General features: G+C 46.0%; 1 protein-coding gene across 1 annotated transcript; it reads left to right on the forward strand.

The window, feature by feature from the left end:
* Positions 1–932: 932 nt before the first annotated feature.
* On the forward strand, positions 933–13,677 carry CERCAM (cerebral endothelial cell adhesion molecule). The gene is made up of 13 exons (XM_036751717.1): positions 933–1,126; positions 3,829–3,939; positions 5,513–5,630; positions 5,881–6,015; positions 6,261–6,465; positions 7,022–7,141; positions 8,043–8,119; positions 8,380–8,486; positions 8,667–8,799; positions 12,226–12,353; positions 12,595–12,798; positions 12,964–13,222; positions 13,470–13,677. The coding sequence occupies exons 1-12, from the start codon at positions 933–935 to the stop codon at positions 13,211–13,213; spliced, it is 1,782 nt and encodes a 593-aa protein (XP_036607612.1). The 3' UTR covers positions 13,214–13,222; positions 13,470–13,677.
* The last annotated feature ends 5,114 nt before the right edge of the window (positions 13,678–18,791 follow it).

The raw sequence follows: 18,791 nt of genomic DNA on the forward strand, positions 1-18,791 counted from the left end.
TCTGTCTGCTCCAGGGGCAAGCCCCATTTCCTGCCCCCTTCCACCTCATTACGGGAGGAAGGAGAATCTGGGAACCCTGGAGCTGCCAAATTCCACTCTCTCATTTCCTGCCTTTTTCGTCTTTAACCAGGAGATGGCGCGGAGGGGGGGCTGAGTAAGAGGGGTTCTGGGGAATCCTGGCAGGCAAAGTTTGCTCGAGAATCCCCGCGTTTCCTCGCCGCGCCCCGGGAGGAACAGCAGCTGGCATTTTCCTTCTCCACGGGATCAGAACTAAGTTGATCTCAGTTTCTCCATCTGTAAAACGAGAGGGGTTGAACTAGCTGTGCTCGAAGGTTCTCCCTCATGCCCTGTCCCCAGTTCTGACATTCTATGCTCTATGCTTGAGACTTCCCCATTCCCACACCCCGCTCCGCACCTCCCCATCAGATCTCGTCTTGGGTCCCCGCCAGAGGCCGATGTTCAGTGCGGGCCAGATCCAGCGTCTGCAGGCTGGAGGCTAGGAAGGGGGTGGGGTGGGGAAGGAGGGGTCTGGCGGGACAGCACTGGGAGCCACATACCCCAGTCCAGCTCTGCCACGCCCCAAGGTCAAAGCCGGGGCGGGGGGGGGGCAGCTGAGCTCTTTCACCGGTCGGAACACGGACTCCTCGAAGGCTCAGGTTCTCTGGGACATTTGGGTCCCAAGAAAGGCAGCAGATGCTTTGAGGTCCACAGATCTGGAGGTGGGAGGGGCTGGGAAACCCATTCCCTTTAGACCTGTCTCCCCAGCTCCGGGGCTAGCCCCTCCCCTCCAGACGCTCCTCCTCTGGTCCCGCCCCTAGTCTCCCCCTAGCTTCCAGCCGCGGTCCCCCCTCTCTCAGCGCTCTGGTTAGCCCCCAGCCTGGCTCGGCTCTGCGAGCCCTGGGGGCCGACGCCGCTCCTCTGCCTGTTTTGCCATGCGCCCGCCGCCCTCTGCTCTCCAGCTATTGCTGCTCCTGCTGCTCGGGGTCAGGCCCGGCTGGGGGTCCTCTGAGCCCCCGCTTCCAGCTGTGGTCATCGCTGTGCTGGCTCGCAACGCCGGATACTCCCTGCCGCACTATCTCGGGGCTCTGGAGCGGCTGGACTACCCCCGGACCCGCCTTGCCCTCTGGTGAGAGACCCCAGGGTGCCTCCTTGCCCCCAGCTCACAGTGGCCCATCTTTCGCTCTCCCCTATAGCCTGTTTTCCCAGGATACTGCCCATTCGGGGGACCATCTCTCTGCGCCCCATCCCCAGTCGTGGAGGTTCCTCAGACTACAGGGCTCCCTGCCATTCCCCACTTCGCACCCCAGTTGGGACTGGTCCCCTAGACCCTGGGCCTGAGCTGAGGGTTGGCCTCTCCACCACCTTCTTGGCCTCTCTCCCCCTTTCTAGGAATTTTCTCCTTCAGCTTCATCCCTTCCCTTTGTCCCTCACTTTCCTGGCTTTCCCTACCTATCCATTACCCCCTTCCTTTATGTCTGTCTACCCCATGCCCACTCCTTTTTCCAAGCCTTCACCTCTTTTCCCTAACAAGCATCTCCATTCTCTTCTTTCTCATTCCAACCTTATTTGCTCTCTCAGGACCTGTGGTTTGATCTCGTTGATGGAGGGTGTACAGCTGACTGCTTGCTCAGTGACTGCCCTTTCCCAGCTGGACTTGGTTAGACTTGTGGTGAAGAAGCAGGGGGATATCCTCAAGCTGCTGGCATCTTCAGCCCTAATAAGACCCTATTCCCTTTCCCTCTGAGGTCCAGATAACTCTGGTGAAAAATTTCACCCCTTTTTCAGAGGATCTCTTAGAATCTGGGATCTAATCAAATCAGATGCCAGTCCACTATACCTTCAGTTCTCATACACCTTTCCCTTTTGGGGATGGCAGGGAATTCTAGCCCTCATCTCACAGACCTGTGTAAAAGGGAAGGGAATCAAAAGATTAAGGGTGCCCCAGTTGGGTCTGGTCAGTTTCTCAGCCTCCCACATAGGATATTTTCTATACTGGGCCCCGAAGCAGGCTGGGGAGGGTAGCAAGGGACACGCCCTGGAGCCCAGAGGCCTCCCCCATCTATGGAAACCAGTGAGGGGACAAGACCTGGTAGGGAGAGTTGGTTGGATTGGACAGGGTGGAGGGACTGATTCCCCCCTAACCTTCAACCCTTGGCTGGTGAGGGGTGGTGTGGGCTGGTGACCAAGTGAGGTCTCCCACAATTCCCACAATTTTGGGCACAGAGGGTTGGTCCCCACCCCTAGCTGAGAATGACACGTTTGCTCTCATCTCTCAGCTCTTTAAAGGGACAGGAACATTTAAAACTGGGAGTTTTGTTTAAATTTGTTCCCATTATCCCCAAAAGAGAGAGGCTAAAGCTTCCCCTAACTCTAATGGCACCTCTGACTTAATACAGTGCTTCTATTGTTAATTGCTCCAAACAACTTTGTCCTCTATCACAGTGAGTTTGGGTGAGTTTCTGACTAGAGGTTGATGGGAGTGGTCATTCTCCACTATGTTATAATCTGGAGACTGTGGCCCAGACAACTGGAGTCATTTGTTGAAGGTTACCGCTAAATCAGGGGTCGAGTCCTGATCAGAGCCCAGCCTCTGTCTCACAGCCCAAGAATCTCTCCCTCTCTTTCCAGCTTCCATCCCCACAACTCCCACTCCTTGAACTTTTGAAATCTTTCACTATGCATGAGGTCAACTTAAATTCTTTTCTCATCAACCAAGGAGAGCAATACTGTCCCTTTTGTAGCAGATAGGGAAACTGAGTCCCAGAAAGGGAAAGTGACTTTCCCATGATTACTTATTAAGTTTGTGGAGGAGCTGACAGACCTGATGGTCAAACTCAGGTTTCTTTCCACTCTGTCTCTGGATGGAGGCAGGATTTTGCATGGGAGAGAGTCCAGAATTTGAACTTAGCCAAGTGGGGTCAGATCTAGGCTTTGCCACTTAACACCTGTGGGATTGGAGCAAGTCAATAGTCTTCTCTGGGCTCAGTGTCTTCATTTGCAAACTAAGGATTCTATATATGTGTTTACCCCTCCCCCTATACCCACAATTTAGTTTGCTTAGAAGGCCTAACCTCAGAGCCATAGCTTGCAATTTTTGTACTCAGGATAAACAGCATGGAACTGACTTTCAAGAGAGGAGAGTTGAAGAAAGGAGTGAGGCAGAGGCTCTGTAGGCCTCATGAAGCAGCTGCTGAGGAGGCCACTCTGGGGATGGAGTTAGGGCCAAACCAGCTAGCTTAATGGTACCTCTAGAGGGGCAAGTCATCATCTCCTGACTTCCTGTTTTATTTTTTTTAAATTTTATATCACCTACATTTCCCAATATTGGGTTTCCTAAAAGTCTTAGTGCAGGTTTAAGCTATTAAAGCTTAAGTTGTGAAAGTTTAAACCTGCACTAAGACTTCTGGGAAACCCTCTATATACTTCCTCCCAGAAAGCTAAACCATATAATAAAAGAGAAAAATTTATTAAAACTAACCAAAATATCACAAAAGCTTGGTCTTGTATACAGTATTCTACTTCCACAGCTCCCCACCTCTGCAAACCAGGGGAGGAGGTACCTTGTCATTGTAATTTTACAGTGTTCAGTTCTGAGTGCTTTGTTGTTCTTCCTATATACGTTGTGTATATTGTTTTCCTGTTTCTGCTTATTTCTACTTATTTCCACTCAGGTGGAATATAACCGGACAGATCTGGTATGGGATGTGGGATTGCTGGTACAGGAGTTTGGGTTGCCGTGTAGACTCTCCCACTGAGCCAGCTCTAAACCTGTACCCAGGTCACAGGTGACTTAGTCTTACCCCTTCCTCGTGGTTGCTGTGACCACAGGTGTGCTACAGACCATAATGTGGACAATACGACAGAGATTCTTCAGGAGTGGCTGGCCGCTGTGGGCAAGGACTATGCAGAAGTGGTATGGAGAGCGGAAGGTGAGCCAAGGTGCGTTCACGTCAATGGAATTCAACAAATACTCATTAAGCACCTACCTCGTGTATGTAAGCACTGTGCTAGGCCAGGAATACAAAGACAAAAATGGAACCGTCGCACCTGTCCTCAAGTAGCTTACTTTTTACTGGGGGCTACAACTGGTAATCAGATTAGCAAAAGCAAAATGATTTAGGGAGCAAGAGCGTATTCACAGCTGGAAGAACCAGAAAGGGCCTATTGTCCAAGTCCCACAGTACACAGGTGGGTTGGGGCCACCCCTGAACTGAGACCCACAGGAAGCTCAGCATTCCAAAAGGTAGAGGTAAGAAGGCAGTGCACTCCAGGTACGAGGAGCAAACAACCTGCGTCAAGATGCAGAGATGGGAGATGGAATATAGAGTCTGAGGAGACGACTCTTAGGGAGATTAGCTGGAATGTAAGAATGTGTGAAAGGAAATGTTATGGAATGAATCTGGAAAGGTAAGGTGGAGCCAGGGGAAGGCTGTGAGGCAATGTCACCTGCAGTTCACAGGAAGAGTCTGAGGGCTTTGTTCTAGCCTTCTCTGGGCTAGAGGCAGCTATGAAAGCAGCTGGGCTTTAGGCTAGGTCAGCCCTAACAGAAATGTAAGGCATTGGCCTTGCCAGCCTTGGTTCTGCGTCTTTTCCCCACTCCATCTAGGTCGAATTGTTAAAAAAAAAAAAGTGTTTCCTTACATCAAGCTTGTAGTCCATTAAGATCCCTGGGTCATTTTCCCATGAATTTTAGTTTACTTCCCTCTCTGTAGTGTCCAAGCTTTCTCCATTTTCCTCCTCTGAAATTGATGGTGTTGGACTTGATCTTGATCCCTTTCTAGCTCTGAGAGTCTCAGTTCCTTCCTGTTTATATTGCCAGAGGCCTCTAGGTAGTGCAGTTGATAGAGCTCTCCGCCTGGGGTCAGGAGGACTGGAGTTTAAATATGGCCTCAGAGACTAGCTGTGTGACCTTGGGCAAGTCACTTAACCCTGTTTGCCTCGTTTCCTCATCTATAAAACGAGCTGGAGAAAGAAATGGCCAATGACTCTGGTATCTTTGCCAAGAAAACCCCAAATGGTGTCAACGACAAGCAGTTCTTAAGGAGACAATAGTCTTGAGTGTAATCTATCCCAGAAGGCAGATGGTTTGGTGTATTAGTGGGCTGGACTTAAGAGTCTGGGGACCAAGTGCCTTACCTAACATTTTATCTTACCAGGCCCTCAGCACAAGGCTTTTTCATATATCAGGCACTGTTTGATGAATGAATGATCTTTCTTCCTAACCCAAAACCAGCGTTTGGAAGGGCATGGCAGGCTCCAGTGAATTTATTTATACTAAACAACCAGTGTTTGCTGTTGGATAAAGTGAGTCTCTTACAAGGGAATTTGCATTTTAATAGAACTGCAAGTCTTAAACTAAAGGGATAGAGACAGCTCTCTTGCCTAAGGTCAAACAGTTAGTTGGTAGGAAAGTTAGAACTCTAGAACCCAGGTCTCTAGACTCCCTGACCAGTCATCCTGAGGGGTGGGTAAGGCTCTGAGGCACTGCCCTGGTTTCTGATTTTTGGTATAGGTTGTACCCAGATGAAGAGAGTCCCAAACAGTGGACCAAGGAACGCCACCAGTTCCTCATGGAGCTAAAACAAGAAGCCTTGGATTTTGCACGAGCTTGGGGAGCTGACTACATCCTGGTAAGAATCTCACATCATCATTTGTCCTGACCATTTGGCCTACAAAATCTCAGGGAGGCTACTTATTCCACTGGGCCATATCCCTGGATCTAGTCACTATATCACTTTCCCAGATCATACCAGAAACCCCAAGTCAGGCCCTGTATCTACTCTGGACCCCAGAGGAACTTGTAGGGATACTCCTTAGTTGACCTCTGCCTGGGGCTGACCTGTAACTGGCCTATGACTAACCTGTCTTGTTCATCCCCAGTTTGCAGACACTGACAACATCCTAACCAACAACCAAACCTTGAAGTTCCTGATAGGGGAGGGTCTGCCAGTGGTGGCCCCTATGTTGGACTCCCAGACTTATTACTCCAACTTCTGGTGTGGGATCACACCACAGGTGAGGTCCTGGGTGGGTAGAACCTAATGTGTTTTGAGACTCAGGAATAAGCAAACCTTCCAACCTGATTTGAATGGAGTTGGGGTATTGAGACTGGAGTAGCTTCTTCCTAGAAAGTATCTAACCCAAATGGCAAGGGTGGATGGTGTGAGGGTATGGTAATGATTGGGGGTGGGGAGCAGGGTGCAGGAAAAGAAGGGCCTAGTGACTCTCCAACAGTCCTGGTCCCCTTTGCTTCACCTCAGGGCTATTACCGGCGTACATCAGATTACTTCCCTACCAAGAATCGACAGCGTCAGGGCTGTTTCCAAGTGCCCATGGTACATTCTACCTTTCTGCTGGCCCTTCAGAGTAAGGGAGTTGACCAATTGGCTTTCTATCCCCCCCATCCCAACTATACATGGCCCTTTGATGACATTATCGTCTTTGCCTATTCTTGCCAGGCTGCAGGTGAGTGATCTCAAGTTGGGCTGGGAATAATGGAATGTTAGATCTAGAAGAACCTAGAACACAGAGTGTCAGAGCTGGAAGGGGCCTAGAACACAAGAGTATTAGAAATAGAAGACCTCATAACCCAGAGTGTTAGAACTGGAAGGGGACTTAGAACACAAAATATTAGAGCAGAAAGAGACCTTAGAACACAGAACGTCAGATCTGGAAGGGGCCTTAGAACACAAAGTATTAGAGCAGAAAGAGACCTTAGAACACAGAATGTTAGATCTGGAAGGGGCCTTAGAACATAGAATATAAGAGCTGGAAGAGACGTTAGACTATGAAGTATTAGAACATAGATTTGTATAATGTTGGGGCCATAAAGGAGGGAGGAAGACAGGTAAACCATCCCAGAATGGAGCATGGGGAGGGGAGCTTCCTTTGTTTTTGCTGGAGTGGGTGCCACTAGGGAAGAGACTCAGCTAAAGAGGTGGCAGAGCTCAGGAAGGGAGGTACCTTTGATGCTTTAAGATCCTTTCATTCCCTTCCCCTCTACTTTGCCTCATTCCTCCAGGTGTCTCAGTCCATGTTTGCAACCAACATCGTTTTGGGTACATGAATGTTCCAGTCAAATCACATCAGGGGCTAGAGGATGAGAAAGTCAACTTTGTCCATCTAATCTTGGAGGCCCTGGGTGAGTAATGGCAGGCGGCACCTTCTCTTCCCTAGGAAGTTTCGGTGACAATGCCTTTCTTCTCCACATACAGCCATACTTTGCCTCTCCTCTCCCCATCTCGTTCCCCTTCCCTGGATTTCAGTTCTAGGCCATTCTCAGTCTCCGTATACTCTTACCCTTGTCATAGGACCCAGGACTATAAGATAGTAGTTCTAGAGTGAGAAGGTATCTCAGGGGTCACCTTGTTAAAGCCCCCCATTTTACAGATAGGCTCAGAGAGGTTCAATTACCTGTCTGTGGTAGCTGGCCCTCCTCTTGTAGTTGTACCATGACACCTCAGAACTTGTAATACAGTATCTCAGAACTCTGCTCTCCTTTCACTCCAGTAGCTCCAAATCCTTAGGCCAAGCAGCCAGTGCTACTCAATGGCCTAGCAAGCCCCTCAGGCTGTCAGAACTGGAAGAACCTTAGAGGTCTTCCATGCCACCCCCTCATTTTATAGTTGGGTAAAGTGAGACCCAGACAGAGGAAGTGGTGTTCCATAGCTAAATTAATGGCAGAGCCAGAACCAGAGCCCAGACTTACTGTTGCCCAGTCCTGAATTCTTTCTGCAATGGAAGGTAAGATAATGGGTCCCTAGCTTTCCCTTGGACTCCTTGTGTCTATGTTTTCCTGGGTCCCAGAGGGGGACCCCAATTTGAGACCCTTATTTTGAAGCTAACTTGCTGTGTGACGTGAATCCAGTCACTTACCCAGCTATAAAATAATAGGGTTGGATTAGATGATCTCCAAGATCCCTTCTAAGTTTAATATACTATGGTATGGGGGTTGAGGGAGAGGGGATTAAAGAGACTGAGAGGTAGAAGGAACTAGGCTAAATTCATGACCAGATTCTGGGGGGTGTATCTTTTCATCACAGTGGATGGCCCCCCTATGCAGCCTTCAGCCCATGTGTTCCTGCCCCCCAAAAGACCCAACAAGATGGGGTTTGATGAGGTATGTGTCCTGGGGGTTCCAGGTCAGGGAGGGAGGGACTTGGATGAATTCCTCCCTTGAGCCTCTATCCTGAGTACATTTGTAGAAAGAAGTAGATTAGATTACATTGTAAGCTTCTTAAAGGATATCTTTTGCCCCTTTTTGTATCCTTGAACTTAGCACACAGTAGGCACTTAATAAATGTTTACTGATTGATTGATATTGAGAAAGAGAGATTGAAGATGCAGGAGAGATGATGCCTACTAGTTCTGTTTCCGAAGGTTTTTGTCATCAGCCTAGCCCGTCGGCCTGAACGCCGAGAACGGATGCTAAGCTCCCTATGGGAGATGGAGATCGCTGGACGGGTACTGGAAGCTGTGGATGGCAGGTGAGGACCCTAGGGGCCTGAGCTGGCCTGGCTGGTATCCAGAAAAAGGACTATAACTGACCTCTGAGTCACTGATGAAAAGGGAGGGGGAAAATCTGTTTGAGATGTGAGGACCCAGAGGGGTGTGTGGGGAGGGTATGACTTGAAACCTAAGCCAGTCACTTCCATGTCTCCCTACAGTGCACTCAATAGCAGCGCCATCAAAAGCCTAGGTGTGGACCTTCTGCCCGGCTACTATGACCCCTACTCTGGCCGCACGCTGACCAAGGGAGAGGTGGGCTGCTTCCTCAGCCACTACTCCATCTGGGAGGAGGTGAGCATATAGGCCCTGGGGAAACCAGGGCAGGGAGAAGTGTTCTTTCAATTCTACAGATGCTGACCGAATGTGTAATGTCCTTTTCTCTAGTCATGGGGAGACCATCCCTAAGGGTTATTTCTCCACCACTGCCTTTGATCTTTCACCTCCCCTGGCCTTTCCCAAGACCTTGCCCTAGCAGCCACATACCCCCTCCTCTCTTGCATCTTCAATCTTCTGTCTCCCTGTCTACAGATAAGCCCAGGTTTCTTCAATTCCCCCCAAACTATCCCTTGATTCTTGTACTCTATCCAGTCACCATCCCATCTCCTCCCTTTCTCTGCCACTTTTCTTTTCTTTTTCCTTTTTTAAAAAAGGAATTTTTATTTACATTTGTACTTATTAATTTAATAATAACTATATTTAGATATTTATTTAATAATAACTATATTTATACATTTATTTATATATTTATATTTATTTATTTAGTTTTAGTTTTCAACACTCACTTTTGTAAGATTTTGAGCTCTAAATTTCTCCCTCTCCCTTCCTTCCCCCCTCCCCAAGACAGCTCTGCCACTTTTCCAAGAAGTAGTCTACACTGGATGTTTCTGTGCCCTCCCTAACTGATTTAGCCCCATCTCTTGCAGTCTGGCTGCTGCCCCCATTTCTTTACTGAAACTGCCCTCTCTGAGGTCACCATCAACCTACCAATCTCCAAATCTAATGGCCTATTTTGCAGCCCCAAGTTCCTTCGCCTTTTTTTTTTTTTTTTTTTAGTATTTCATATAGTTTATTCCATCCTCTGGTTTCTTTCTTCTTGCCCCCTTCAGCGTCACCACACTGTCTTGGTTATCCTTCTCCAGCTGTTTTTTCTGTCTCCTTTAGAAAGCCTTCGCTGGTTCCTTATCCTCCCCTCAGCATGTTTCCTCCACTCAATAGTCTGTCTTTATTCCTCTTTGCTCTATTGAGTAGGGGAGCCATGGTACCGCAAAGGCAATGCTTTTAGGGGAGGGAGGCTAAAGGTGATGAATGTGCAGGATAAGTTGGGGGATCCTCAGGCTCTGAAGGTGAATTCCTATCTTTGCCAATCCAATTTGTTCCTAGTTTCAGCTATGCAGGGGATCCTCAAACCTCTATTGCCAGGGTTGACCTCCCTTCTGAGCTTCAGACCTACATCTCCACACACCTGCTGAATATCTCCACTTGGATGTCCTACCAGCAACTCCAAGCCAACCTGTCTAAAACCGTGCTCACTGCCTTTCCCTCTTAACTCTGCTCCTACTTCTGGCTTGTGGCCCCCGCCATTTAACAGTCTCCAATGTTTGTAGTCTTGCAATTACCCCTGGCTCTCTCCTTCCCCTCATGTTGCTTATCCATTCTGTTACCAAGTCTTGTCAATTCTGCTTCCATGTTGTTGTTCAGTCATTTCAGTCATGTCCAATGCTAGGGGACCCCATTTGGGGTTTTCTTGGCAAAGATACCAGAGTGGTTTGCCATTTCCTTCTCCAACTCATTTTATAGATGAAGAAACTGAGGCAAACAGGGTCAAGTGACTTGCCCAAGGACACAGCTAGTAAGTGTCTGAGGCCAGATTTGAACTGACTTCAGGCCAGGCACTCTACCACTGAGCTACCTAGCTGCCCCTGATCTTCTTTGAGGGATAAGTTGATTCCCTGCAAAGGATGGTCCAGGAATTATACCCAGGTTTTAAATATTGCCAAATATTTCCAAATTGTATAATATAAAACTTCAAACATAAACTAGGATACACAACAACTTACAAAACAAAACACACAAGATTATTCACTTACCCTCTTTTCCTAGAAAAGATCTGATTATCATGAATAGGGGGAAAGTCAATCCACCACCACAGATCCCCCAACAGGAGGCTCTATCCTTGTGGACAAATTTTTTACACTTTGGCCCTATAAAATAGGAGGGAGGTTTCTAATAAGGGTCTGGGGTGTGGAGCTCTTATTTCCTATCCCCCCCCATGGCTACCAACTTCTCATGGGGGAAATTTAACTAATAAATAAAAAGTGGCCATTTTCTAAGTATAGTATTTATTAATAGGGCATTCCACCTAAAGGACAGGTCAATGGCATGCCTCAATTTGTGCCAAAGACTGTCTCCATAGTATCTGCTAAATCTGTCCCTTCCTCTCTATTCCCACTGATGCCACCATAAATATACTTAACTATACTATTATAATAATATCCTAACAGCTCTTCCTGCCTCTACTCTCTCAGGCCCTTCCCTACCCCCATCCCTCCACCCAGCCTTCATACCACTTCCAAAATACATTGTCCTGATGGACTGATCTGGTTGTGTCACCTTCTGCTCAAGAATCTTTAGTGTTTCTCTATTGCCCACTAGGGAAAGTTCAGACTTGTCAGGCATTCCAGACCCTCCACAATGTAGTACTAACCATCTTACCTTCCCAGCCTTTCCTCCTATTCCTCCCCACCCTCTTCCAGCACAGAGACGCTCCAGCCAAGCTGGACCACTCTTGGCCTCCCAGACACATCCTAGACTAACTCACCTCCGTTCTCTTTGCTCCGGCTCTTCCTCACACACAAAGTGTGCTCCAGCTCTGAAGCCTGTTATGGGCCCATGGATGCCTTCCTTCCTTGCCAGCCTTTACAATCCAACTCAGATGGTGCCTTCTTCGCAAAGTTTTCCTTGAACCCCCAGTGCAGATCAGTAATGAACTAACTTCCCAGACCTCTCTGAAATATGTATTATAGTAACTCATGCATGTTTCATGGACCTCTATTGTCAATCAACAAGCATTTATTAGATGTTCTCTATGTGCCAGGCACTGTGCTAGTCATTGTGGGTACAAAGATTTAAAAAAAAGAGAGAGAACAATCTCTGCCCTTGAGAAGCTAGTATTTTATTAGAGGAATATAGAGTGTCCCAAAAGTCTTAAAACCACACTGAGACTTTTGGGACACTTTGTATCCCTACAGTTTTACCAGAGTAGGAACCTCTCCTACCTAGACTTTGTTCTCTTGGCACTGTGCTCTGAATACAATAGGTGCTTAAGAAATGATTGGCAGTTGAGGGGAGTACTCTTGGGACCCATGCTAACAAAAAATTGCTTGGCCAGGGGTGGAGGATGGTACAAAAAAGACTAAAACAAGTTGGGGAGATAAGAGATAGACAAATTAGGTAGAATGTGCTAAATTTATGAGAAGTAGGAATAAAACTTCGAGATTTCAGGGAAGGAAGAGACTGTGTCTTATCTGGGAGGATCAGGAAAGGCTTCTTGTAGGAGATGGCATTTGAATTAGTCTATTAGAGTTCTTGAGTAGGGGAGCCATGGTACTGCGAAGGCAATGCTTTTAGGGGAGGGAGGCTAAAGGTGATGAATGTGCAGGATAAGTTGGGAGATTCTCAGGCTCTGAAGGTGAATTCCTATCTTCCCTGTGCACACAGATGGTTACCCGGGGCCTGGAACGGGTCATGGTGCTTGAGGATGATGTGCGCTTTGAGGCCAACTTCAGGCAGCGGCTGGAGCAGTTGATGGAAGAGGTGTTTCAGGAGCAGCTGCAGTGGGACCTCATGTAAATTATGGGGCTGGGGGTGAACTGAGGTGGTGAGGGGCAGCACCCTCAGGACCCATGCTGGCAGAAAACTGGGCTGAGCTGGAACAAGTCCCAATAACTAGCCAGGCCCCTTCCTTTCTAGGCAGCGCTCTGAGTTTGTGCTGGATAGAGCTGGGAAGACTTAGCCAGTGTGGGGAGCTGATGCCAGGGCGGGGGTACTTTCTGTGATGCTCTGGGTTTCTTTCTCCCACCTGTCTAGTTACCTAGGGCGCAAACAAGTTACCTGGGAGGAGGAGCCAGCTGTAGAAGGGGTGCGCCACCTCGTGGTGGCCAACTACTCCTACTGGACTCTGGCCTACACTCTGTCCCTGAGCGGGGCTCGGAAGCTGCTGGAAGCCCAGCCTCTGGGCAGGATGCTGCCCGTGGATGAATTCCTGCCCATCATGTATGACCAGCATCCAAAGTGAGGCTCAGGACCAGGGGCTGGGGTGGAGATGCAGCTAATGCCCTTTGCCTTTGGGCCCTAAGCTTTTAGTCTGTTGGCTTTTCCCTCCTGGTTTCAGACCAGGAGCCTCCTGGCACAGGAGGGGAAGCCTCACATGGGGCTTCCATGCCCTCTTCCCTGCAGTGAAGACTACAAGAGGCACTTCTCCCCCCGGGACCTGAGAGCCTTTGCTGTGAGGCCCCTGCTCGCTTTCCCCACCCACTATGCAGGGGACGCTCAGTGGCTGAGCGACACAGAGACATCTACCATCTGGGATGACGATACACAGGCCACTGGTTGGAGTGGCTCTCAAAAGACCCTGAGGGACCCGAGGCTGGACAGGGTGGGCAGCAGTGGACATAGCCTCCATTCCACTTCTCACGATGAGCTCTAGTGCTGAGAGGTAAGCAAGCACTGGGAAGAAGGAGGAAGGGAGGGGTGGAATGAGGGAGGGGGACATTTCATCCTCTGGTCCTATGCCCAAGACTCTTCTGACTTCTAGGGCATCAGGGTTTTATGTGTGATTTTTTACTTGTGTTTGCTTCACCTTCCTCTGTCTCTGTTTCTGTTTCTATATCTGTCTCTCTCTGGTTCTGTATTTCTCTCTCTTTTTTTTTTCCTTTTGGTTTCTCCTCCCTCCCATTTCTTAGGGTTTGTCTGTGGATCAACGAATGAGCCTCAACAAGCAGAGGAGACACAAGGATCTCCAGCCAGGAGCAGGAGTAGCCAGAAGAAACCCTTCTAGCTTCCCTAAGTCCAGTGGAGAGATCGCTGCTGTTCATTTTGGTGTTTCCTTATCCGAGTCAAAGCCAGGGCCATTACCACTGTGATTCCCCACTCCTCTTCCCTAAAACAACAGCAAACCACTCACCCTCTCCACAAAGGTGCTAAGGCAAGGGGGCAATTAGCCAGCTGCCAGCTTATTTTTTTTTTTTTACAGAGGGTAGGTGGGAACTGAGGTCCTGAGAATCTCTCTCTCAAGGTCACAGACACACCACTTTGGTCTCAATGGTTTAGGATCTCCTCAATAGTGTATATGGAAGGAGGGGGGAGATCCTGGAATTCTTGGCTGACCTGCTTGAACCAAGAGCTGTCCCCTTAACTTCTCTCACTCTGTCTCCATCCTGTATCCCTCTTCCTCTGAAGTCAGGGCTAAAGAAAGGAACAGGATTTGGAAATCTCCCAGGCTGAGGAAGAGTCAGAAAAAACAAGGACTAGGAATCTGAGGGTGGCAACTGAGCTCCCCACTATGATGAAACACTCACTGATGCCATCACCCCTGATCAGAAGGTTATCCACAGTAGCAAGGCTGCATGACCTCTTTGTAACTATCTGACTGTACCTACAGCCTGGGAAACCCTCTCTACCCCCTTTCTTTAGCTCCTTCTGGAGGCTGTTGCTGACATAGAATCAGTTAGGTGCCTAGGGGACCAGTTCCAGGAAGATAGAGAAGAATCCAGTCCAGACCTGATGCCTTGTGATAAATAAATGTTTGGTTTGCACTTTCAACTTTGCCCATGCCTCATCACATGTGTATCTGATATTTGATTCTAAAGGAAGAGTAATGGTGATTAACTCCATTTAATAGATGGGGAAATTGAGGTTCATTGAAGTCATGGTACCCAGAGAGTTGGTAGCAAAGCTAGAACTAGAACCCAGGTATCCTAATCCTCTGTCCTCGGTCCTTTCCGTATATGCAGACAAGCCTAGATTACGTATGGCCCAAGATATGGTCCTTGTCCTTGGGGAAGTTGCTAACTAAAGGCTGTGTGTGGGTTTCATTGCACCAGCCCAGAAACTGGCCAGCAGCCCTCCCAGCAAACAGTTGCTTTTTAAAAGTTGGGGACGTTTGGCCAGAGGGAAAGGAGGCAAGGGTTGGTCTCTGGCACCATCTAATGGTATTGGACATATACAACACCTTTGGCCTCTGAAAGGCAAGAGAGAATCTTGGGATGCTGCTGAAGCATGAAAGCACCTTGGAGGTCACCAGTCCAAAGACCTTGCTTTATAGAGGGAGGAAACTGAGGCCCAGAGGAAGGAAGAGAAAGGAAGACATTTGCCCAGTATCACATATCAAGGCAGTAGCAGAGTGGAACACGGTAACTTTTTGCTAAGGTAGAAATAGGCAGCATGACCACCCCAGCCTGAACTCCAGGTCCTCCCTGAATATTCGTTGTATGACTAATTAAGAGGGAGTAGATCTCTCCTGCCCTGATCCATCCAGCTGTGTGGAAAAGAGACTCAAACACCTGGAGATAGAGAGGAGTGGAGCCCATATCCAGCATTGAGACTGTGGTTATCTGCCAAAAAGAGCTCCCTCGAGATGAATGGGGAGAGAAGGCATGTGTGCGACTCCTCCCATCACCTGAGATACTCAAATTCAGTCACACAGGCTGCAGAAGACCTCCAATCCTGTAATATGTCAGATGTTCTCTGCAATTTAGGGGCCTGGGAGAGGGTAGGCTGAGTCAGTGACAGGCTAGGGCCTGAGTGAGAGATACTCCCTTATCCCAGGACCAGTATCTGATTCGGTGGATGCTCCATAGTAGCTGCCTGGGGCATCACACGTACCCAACCTCCAGAGCTCTTTGCTCTCTACCCTACCTACCGCATTGCTCCTAGGGTCAAAACCCTTGGTGGGGAGATCTGGGATACAATTCCGCCTTCTGAAAGGGTAGCTAAGGTCACACTACTATAGAGGGAACAAAACCTGCTACCACCCCATGACAATGTTCAATATTGCAGCATAGAGTTAGGTAAGAGTCGTATTCCCTTTAAAATTTTTACATATATATGTGTACACACATATGTACACATATATACACATATATGTATACATATATATACACATATAAACTCAAATACCAAAAAAGAGCATTTCTACATACATATTAGAAAGCAAAAAGCAGATTGTAATAAAACTCCTGTAAGTAAAAAAAAAAAACAAAACTGTAAGTAAAGCTCCATTTGGTTCCACTTTATTTTTTTAAGTATGTAATAATTCCACATGTTACTTCTGAAATAGTCCTGCATTTCCTTTTGAACTTCCTTCTAGGCATTCAAAAAATGTTTCAATGGCCCTCTTCTTTCGCATCATCATTATTAACTGTCCCCCCCAAATTAAAACAGAGAGGGAAAAGAATTTGTAACAAATAAGCATAATTAAGCAACATAAATGCCCTTGTTAACAATGGCCAAAAATGTATGTCACATTCTGTATCATAAGTCCATCACCTCTCTGTCAAGTAGGCAATATGCTCCATCATTGGTTCTTGGGAGTCATGGTGGTTGGTAATTGTGTTGCTTAGAGTTTGTTTTTTTAAATCTTTCAAAATTATGTCTCTCTATGATTTTGTTATCCTTCATCACAAGTAAATTAGAGGAACATAGAAGAAATTGCTTGTGAGATATACAAGTAGGGGAAGAGTTCAAGACCAAACAAGAGATAAAGAGATTTGTAAGAGGTAAAAGAAACAATTTGATTACAAAAAGTAAAAAGCTTTAAATTTAACAATTATTTTTGTTTAACAAACAAAACCAATGCACTGAAATGAGAAGAGAACCATAAATTGGTGAAAAATATTTGTAGCAAATTTCTCTGATAAAAGTCTAAGATTTATAGGGAACTGTCAAATTTATAAGAATAAGAACCATTCCCCAATTGATAAATGGTCAAGGGATGTGAATAGGCAGTTTTCAGAGGAAGAAATAAAGGCTATTAATAGCCACATGAAAAAAATGCTCTAACTCATTAATAAATAGAGAAGTACAAATTAAAACAACTCTGAGGTATCACTTCACACCAATATTAGCTAAGGTGACAAAAAAGGAAAATGATACATCCCGGAAAAGATATGGAAAACCTGTATTTTAATGGAGCTATGAACTAGTCTAACCATTCTGGAAAACAATTTGGAACTATGCCCAAAAAGCTATTAAACTGTGCATACTCTTTGATCCAGGATTACTATTACTAAGGTTAATTCCCCAAACCTATCCCCTCCCCCCCAAAAACCCGAAGAGAAGGACTCATATGTATAAAAAAATATAGCAGCTCTTTCTGTGGTAGCAAAAAATTGGAAACTGAGGGGAAACCCATCATTTGGGGAGTAGCTGAACAAGTCATGGTATATGAATGTGTTAATATGCCATTGTGCTATAAGAAATGATGAAGGGGATGGTTTCAGAAAATCCGAGAAGACTTATATTAACTGATGCAAAGTAAAGTAGACAGAACCAGGAGAATAATTTATACAAATAATAATAATATTGTAAAGATAATCAGCTTTGAAAGACTTAGGAAGTCTAATCAAAATATTGCTCAAACATGATTTCAAGGGACTCATAATGAAACATGCTATCTACCTCCAGATACAGAACTGATGGACTCAGAGTGCAGACTGAAGGATATCAGAGTGCAGATTAAAGGATATTTCCTTTTCTTTCTTTCTTTTTCTTCCTTTATGGCTATGGTTAATGTGGAAATTTCTTTTGCATGACTATATACATCTGCAATGGGTTTTTCTTACTTTCTCAAGGGGTAGCAGAAAGGGAGGGAGGGAGGGAAAGAATCTGGAACTGAAAATAAAATTGAGTCTAAAAAAGAGAAGAAAAAAATCTTTTTATAAGGGATGGTTCTCAGGGAAGGGAAGAGAGGGATACAGGGGTATGCAATTACAAAAGACCAATAAAAATTTATTTAAAAAATAATGTTGTTATATAAATTGTTTTCCTGCTTCTGCTCACTTCACTCGCTGTATAAATTCACTACATCAGTTCATACAATCCTGGATTATCTGAAATTGCCTTTCTTTTTTATCTTTAAAATTTTTTAATGTATTTTATTTATTTTGTTAAATGTTTGTTAAATATTACATTTCAAAAATGTAAATGAATTACATTTCAAAAATTTTAACATTTAAAAAAATTTTGAGTCCAAATTCTCTTCTTCCCTCTTGCCCCTCCCCAGCCCTTAAGAAGGCAAGAAATATGATATAGATTATACATGTGAAATCATGCAAAACATATCTCCATATTAGCCATGTTGCAGAATGAAACACACCCACACAAAAACAACAAAAATAAAGTTTTAAAAGTATGCTTCAATTTGTATTCAGAGGTCACCAGTTGTCTTTCTCTAGAGGTGGATAGCATTTTTCATCATGGGTTTTTCGGAATTATCTTGGATCATTGTCTTGATCAGAACAGCCAAGTCTTTCACAGTTCATCATTGTCACAATATTGCTGTTACCATGTACAACGTTCTCCTGGTTCTGCTCCCTTCATTTTGCATCAGTTCATATAAGACTTTCCACATCTGAATTTGGCTTTCATCATTTCTTATGGTGCAGCAGTATCCTGAATATTCCATCCACATACGATAGTTTGTTTAGCCATTCTCCAATTGATGGGCACCCTCTTCGAGTTCTTTGCTTTTCTTTTTCACCCCTTGAATACTTCTTCAGGACCAGGGAGTCTTTTTGTTCTCCTTGAAGCTATTCCCCCTTATTATTCTCCTGCTTAACCACCTCTCTTCATCCCTCCTTGTTTGCCTGTTGATTTTAATGTATTCCTATACCAAACTGTATGTGTGTGTATGTTCAACACTTTTTTGTCCCTTTCAGGAGAGCTCCATCTGATCCCTGCTTCCCCTGCCCTGCTCCTTCTTTTGTGATTGTATTTTCTTCTCACACTCCTCAGTTATGAGAAATAGCAAGTCCCACCCCATTCTTTCTCCTTTTCACACTGTGTGAACTCCCTTCTCTTGTGAAGTCAGAATAAACCAATCCACCCCAGGTCTTTAATTCTTCTCTTTTAATTCCCTCAATATCCTTCAAAGACATTACAGTTCTAAAGGGACACTTGTTCCTTTTCTTCCATTAGAATATCATTAGCACAATATCATCACCGATCCTTTCCAATAACTCCAATAAACTCAATAATTTGGGTTTCTCCTGACTTGTGTTTTTATC

The sequence above is a fragment of the Trichosurus vulpecula genome, chromosome 3, assembly GCF_011100635.1.
Source record: "Trichosurus vulpecula isolate mTriVul1 chromosome 3, mTriVul1.pri, whole genome shotgun sequence".
NCBI classification, from domain to species: Eukaryota; Metazoa; Chordata; class Mammalia; order Diprotodontia; family Phalangeridae; genus Trichosurus; species Trichosurus vulpecula.